At 35.4% G+C, this 6,760-nt stretch overlaps 1 protein-coding gene across 1 annotated transcript; it reads right to left on the bottom strand.

The window, feature by feature from the left end:
- Window positions 1-2,023: 2,023 nt before the first annotated feature.
- LOC111379138 (cellulose synthase-like protein G2) lies at window positions 2,024-6,443 on the bottom strand. The gene is made up of 8 exons (XM_023002472.1): window positions 5,742-6,443; window positions 5,458-5,544; window positions 4,706-4,837; window positions 4,387-4,599; window positions 3,818-3,917; window positions 3,543-3,721; window positions 3,054-3,401; window positions 2,024-2,510 (listed from the first exon to the last, which is right to left on the bottom strand). The coding sequence occupies exons 1-8, from the start codon at window positions 6,327-6,329 to the stop codon at window positions 2,046-2,048; spliced, it is 2,112 nt and encodes a 703-aa protein (XP_022858240.1). The 5' UTR covers window positions 6,330-6,443; the 3' UTR covers window positions 2,024-2,045.
- Window positions 6,444-6,760: the final 317 nt, after the last annotated feature.

Here is a 6,760-nt window from a genome sequence, read left to right as displayed (position 1 = left end):
TGAACTGGACAACCAAGCTAGCTGTTGTGTGTCAAAATTCAGAACGGTTAAAAAAGTGACCATTGGACGAACTTGACATTTGCTTGGACAGAATTTTCTCGAATTTTTCTTTCTTAATTGTTTTGAATAATATATGCTTTTGAAGGACTTTTTCTCTGTATTTTTTAAGGTAAGTAATATTATAATGCGTTTGAATATCACGTTAAAATGCTTACATTTTTAAAGATAATTTTTATTATAGAATAATTCTTTTGTGCATAAAAAATTATTCATTGAGCTTTTAATAATTCATTACTAAAGATTAAAGCGTTATACCTTTACACATGATTACAAAACATCTCAATCTAATATCTTTGATGTTTGACCATTGAAGTTCTTTGTCTCGAGTGATTTGTTGTGAATGCTTGGCTTCCATTTCGATTTTTATTGATTTTGCGATGCGAGTCTTTTGACAGTGATATTTTTGTCCCAAGTCGATCAACTTTGCAACAATTGTGATGAAAGCTCGAAATTAATTATTAGAAATAAAATCAACTTGTTTGTCATGATCAAAAGATGAAGTCAACTATAGACAGTGCTGGCCCTGGCCCAAGACAGACAAGGCCACTGCCTTGGGCCTCTCAGATTTAAGGGGCCCTCTATAAGTAAAAGCCCATAAATTGCCCCCCATCCAAAACCCCTCAAATTCCTTTAAAAGCAAAATAATAAATAAATAATTTAAAAAATTGGTATTTAAAAATTGAATTTTTGTGCACGGGATTACCAGCAAGTTGTTTGGAGTTAGATTTGTTTTTGTATGGATTGGGGCCAGCTATTAGCCAAGTGAAATGAATAAATGAGAAAGGATAATTATATGTTTAATGGTGGCTAATGGTTCAGGGTCAACAATAATCATGCGAGGCTACAATTTGGAGGGAGATATACATCTTATTCGGCCACGTATCTCGAGTCCCATGCCTACTTAAATCACTTCAAATGATGTGGACCCTACGATTCATTAATAGGTTATAAACAAGCAGTTGGATCACCCACAACTTATTTTTTTACTTAGTCACAAACTTGAGTCGAATAGTTTCTTTTTAATATTAAAGTATTAATTATTTAAATATTTGAATATTATTACACTTGTAAAATAAAATATAATGTTGAAAGGCCTTATAATAATTAATCGCTTAGAACCTCAAAATTCTCGGGGCCGGCCCTGACTATAGGTGACTTTTCCACTATGAGTTGTAGAGCCGGGCCTTGTTTTTCCTGCCCTGATGCTGCCCCCGTTGCTCGCGCTAGCGCCATTGATTTGGTTCAATTTCTGGATTCTGGGGAGGTATTCATGAGCTGGAGTGAAACGAAATGAAAAGAGGGGTTTTTTTTTCTCACCCATAGTCCCCAAACATTTCCGCTTATCTATCTTAGGTCCCCATTCATTTTTTAATTACACTTAGGTCCCAAACTGTCTTTTTTGTTTGTACAGAACAACTTTTCGTCCAATAGCCACTTGAAAGGCACGTGCCCCATTCTTTCAACGATATTTATGTCTATTCATAACATAAGTTCCCATTCTTTAAAATGGAAGGCACGTTTATGTGGCATGATATTAATTAATCATTTATTACATAGTCACGTGTTATATCTAAAAACTCAATAAAATTCAACTAGATTGAATTCTAGTATTGTTTAATTACTTTGCATTTATGATTTCTTGGATTTTCGAAAATGGGGTATGTTATTGTACATTGCTTCTTTTCAAGACCAAATACGAACTTTCATTATAATAAAATGCCGATGTTAGCGAAATGAACCACGAGTATACAATTACCTAAGGAATTAGTAGAAAATGAGGCAAGCGAATGGGCTACCTTATTCCCGTCCCTAGGCATAACATAGGATGAACCACACACAACTTTGCTAAGAAACAAATGGTAGAAACTGATTTAAGAGTTCAATATAATTGATGACATAGATTTATTTTGATTTCACTAAAACAAAAACATCACAAGAACCTTATTTCTTACATTGAAAATTCCAATAGAAATTGCCACATCCCTTCAATTAGAGAGCTTTGGTATCAATCCTTCTAGTATAGGCAGGCTTAGAACAAAAATATAAAGGGACAAAAAACCTTGTCCAAACATCTCTTCAACATTTCTTCTGTGAATCAATCCTCTAATACCTCCAATAAAGCAAACCAAATTCAATAGAACCAACAGGATTAAGGGTATCATGAAATTCTTTGCACCTTTGAAATTGAATTTACCCTTCTCGTATTTTTGGAGCTTCTCTTGATCGATGGATTTGTTAATCGATCTGAAACTTGCTTTCGCTATGCCTAACCATTTGAAGAAAACATCGAGGCATCCAAATAAGCAAGCTGTTACTGATTTTATCATCCAAATTCTCTGTTCATTCCACCATGTACTAACTGAGCCACCACTCGAGAGTACTTCGTATAAATGTTGACAAAGGGATGATATGAAAACAGTAGCAAATGCTGCAAACCAGGGGTTTGTAACCTGAAATGGAAAACAACACGAGAGTTTATTTGTAGAACGTTGTTGTTCTCAAAGCATGTGTAAGCATAATTTTAAGGTGAAAACATGGGATTTGTGTATAGGATAGATTAGAAAGATTGTTGTCAGAAATTGTTTGTCATAAATTGCAATGTCCTCTCGAGGATTATATACTGTAGGACTAATTGTTCGACTGCATTGAGCCTAATCATAGTGTTTTGGGGTTCAGAGACAAACTCCCCGAGGTGAATTTTCTTGATATATAAACGGTACTGGGGAGGGGGTCGGTTTTGAGTGAGTGAGAGGTGTGAGTAAATCCTTCTACTCTTCTCCATTAAAGCGAAATAACCTGGAGCAGTGAGTAGACTTAATTCTCACATCGAGGGGTGAACTACTATAAATCTGCATTTTTCCTTTGCCTGATTTTCATTGAGTTTACTATTTCTATTATATGAAAGGAATAGCGATTAATCCCTAGAACAAGTAATCTGAATCTGTAAGTAATTTTAGTTAATGAAAACGAATAAGTATGTAAAATTTACTTACCTTAGGATATAAAGGGATTCCATACAGGAAGCATAGTTGAGGAACTATGCCATATAAAAAGCAGGGCACAGAGAAAAAGTGCGAAAACATGAAGTATCCATAGCAGAGGTTTTGAAGAATGGAAACCCGAGACATTCCAAAAGTGAGGGGGCTGAATCTCGATAGACCAGCTTCAACCAGTGCTGAAGACCAATTCATGAGTTGAACCATTGCATCTTTCATGTCAATGGTTGCACAACCAAGAAAACATGGCCTTTTTGGATAAAGATAGACCGATTTCCATCCCTTGCAGTGCAAGAGATAGCCGGTGAAAGTACTCTCCAACATACAGTCATATGAGTAACCAATCTGTCAAAACAAATAAAGCAACAAATGTTAGAGTCGACTGAGTCATATTTTGTCTATAGAAATTTGTCACAAGACACGACAAAGTTTTTTATGGGTTGTCAAAGAAATGGAATTATGAAACATAAGTGTGCTAAAACTTACTTCTTTCCCCCATTCGGTGTTGTCTTCGTATGTGCAAGAGGCAAGGGATCTGGCCTCTTCTATAATTGCGACAGACAGATTTTCTCTTTTATTGACAGGTTTTCCATTTAGTGTCATTAATGAATCAATGAACTGGCTAGAGCGGCCGAAGTTCTTTTCTGCCTCACTAAGGAATTCATCTGTCCAGCCAATGAAATATTACATTGATGTATTTTCATCTTATTCAATATATCATCAAATGTTTAAGCCAATTCCACAAGAAAATACAGTAATACCTTCATGACTAGGACGACAGTACAAGGCCTTTTTCTTCAGATAATATCCCGTGCCTGCGCAAACCGTGCCCCTTATCCCATCCATACCTTGATACCTAGTCTATATACATGCAGAAGTTCAATCACGGATAATATCAATTTCATCAATACCAGTAAGATGAAAAATACAGCCAGTCTCCATTCAACCTATTAGAAATAGACCAGGTGAGTTCTGAACCTTTCAATTTTATAACAAGTCCGTCCAGATGGGATGGTTTCGATCCAAATAGTGGTTAGAAAGATGCATGACTCGCAAATGACTTTATTTTGAATGAATAGTATATTTATTATTAGTTTTAATTATCAACATTCTGGTGGTGAGCCCCTTGATTCATTTTCCAATGTATTAAACTGCATCACAATTCCATTCGATAATGAATCAGGGGGTCTAGTGCGATCTAGAGCAGTGATGATTGAAACTAATGATGAATAGAACTACTTATATTGAATGGGTTGAAGGCCCCAGTTGTAACTTTCCTTCACTCGAAACCTAAAAATAGTCGTGAATGTGGGAAATGAGATATTTGTACCTTGTAAGCAGATCTTGCTTGGCCATCATAGATGTCATTCTTACTGACATTGTAGAAAACTTGAGGGAACTGGGCATATGCAAGTGAGCCTGATATTTTGGGATCAAGATGGAAGCACATTGCTTGTTTAGCAGAAGTAGGATCATTGCAATACATGTCACAATCTAACACTAGAGTGTACGGTGCATTGCTTATTATTCCCGAAACTCGGAGCTGGAAAAACATGAGAGGAACATTATTTTATGTAAGTCGTGCACTCGCACATAAGCTCGTTTATTACCAGAAAAAAAGGTCAACAAAGGAGAGAGTTTCTACATACAAGAGCATTGAGGGCTCCGGCTTTGAAGTGATGAGGATGTGATGGCCTCCTCTCGCGGGATACATAAACAAGAAGAGGCATCTTAGATTGATTATCCTCTAATCCTTCGTTCTTACTATTATCGTATATCACCTGTAACGAGCGAATCAATCAGTTCCTCTAATTTAAACTGGATTTCTATGTGAAAAAGGAAATCCTTTTTAGTTCTAGACACTAATCTTATTCTTTCTTTCTTTTTTTCTTTTTTTTCTTTTTTTTTTTTTTTTATATTTTATCAATATAGAGAATCCTTTTTTCTCTAATCATCACAGAAAGGGGGCCTGGTTCTCTTGTGAATATGACTGAGAATAACAAAAATCAGAAAAATAGATTTTGCCTGAGAAAGATAAATTGAATTATCAAAAATTTCGTTCGCTATTTAGAAGCGTGTTTGGCCTTAACTTCTAGGAAGGAAGTTGGCCTACTTAAAATAAGCATTTTCATCCTGTCAAGGAAAACTATTTAAGCTCAGTGAAACATGGTTATGCTTTAAGCCGAAAAAGAAGCATTTTTTGGCTTATAATCTTAACCAAACATATATGTCCATTCGACAATTCATCAATTTGCAATTTCAATTAAGCCTTCAGAACCAGATTATCTTTATCACTTGAATTTGAAAACTTATTAACAGTTCACTATGAAATCCATATATACCATGATATTAAATTGCTGATGACATTCTCTCTCCTTTATTAACATAAAACAATACATACCTCAACATATGCGGGTCGATCAGGTCTGTCGGAGTCCTCGACCTCGGTATCTTTGTCTACATTTTTCTTGAATTTTTCATAGTTTAACTGCACAATATTTGGTAAAATCAGACACCCTTTTTTTTTCTTTTTTTTTAAATCCTTCCCAGGGATTGGTTTCATGCTCTAATTAAGTTTCTTATTTTGATACAAAAGTAAGAATAATTTCCGAATGAAAATTAATTTGAATTATTCAAAAGTAATCAACGATAAATAATAAATAGTTTCTTGAATTTGTTACATACCTTGATCTTTTGTTCCTCTCCCTTGAATTCATCGCTCCAAACATGTCGCTCAGAATCATCGGACATTGAAAAATACGCATCGGGACATCTATTCTTGATCCCATAATTCCTACAAAAAGGAATCCACGACCTAGCAAACTCACATGCCTCTTTTATAGCATAAAGTGTCATGGGGGCTCTCCCGTCGTCGGAGACATAAACAGCCAGTTTGTCCGATGGATAATCCAGCGCCATGGCTGACAAAACCGTATTCATTACCTCCACCACCGGCTCCTTATTCGACTCAGTTGTACAAATAAACACATCCACCCCAGGCAACTTGTCGTCCTCGGGAAGATTCTCCATCTCCACGGCCCTAACCACCGGCCGCCACCGAAAAGCTTGCGTTAGAATCCATAAGAACGTGAAAATCAGCTCAGAAATAGTGATAACAGCCCATGAAACAAGTGGAACATTGCCATGAAAGAGGTTTGAGATTCTGTAATAAAGTAGAGTTAAAATGGCAGTAAAATGGAAAAGAATGTGAACCCGGTTCAGTAAGGCACGAGATTTCTGGACTGTGCATGTATTGAGTGAACCAGACGCCATTTTTGCGTTTCTTGAGCTTAATTTCTGCTATATCATAGCTACCTGTAATGGAAGATGTTTATATAGAATTATTGAAGAGAGTAGAGAACAAACGTGAGAACATTTTAATGTAAACATATATGCTTTGCTTTGTCTTAATAGAAATTAATTAATATTAAATTATTGGTTTGAGGAATCAGTCTTTGTGTACGGATAAAATACAGCACTAAAAAGTATACTACATGTTAACAATTAGTTAATTAGCTTTCATTTCATGGAATCCTCCCCCAGAAAAATTAACTTCTATTGGCATAATTTATTGAGATGAAATTTTATTTTGTTTTTCCAATAATTAAGTCTAGTTTGTATATTATTAAGCTTATATATGAAAGATGAATATTCGGAAAAGTGGATGACAAAACTGGGTTGAGAAAAAAAAAATTGTGGTTTGT

The sequence above is a fragment of the Olea europaea genome, unplaced genomic scaffold (genome assembly GCF_002742605.1).
Source record: "Olea europaea var. sylvestris unplaced genomic scaffold, O_europaea_v1 scaffold1933, whole genome shotgun sequence".
Lineage (NCBI taxonomy): Eukaryota > Viridiplantae > Streptophyta > Magnoliopsida > Lamiales > Oleaceae > Olea > Olea europaea.
Note: the sequence above shows the minus strand (reverse complement) of the source record. Positions and strands in the feature narration are given on the sequence as shown.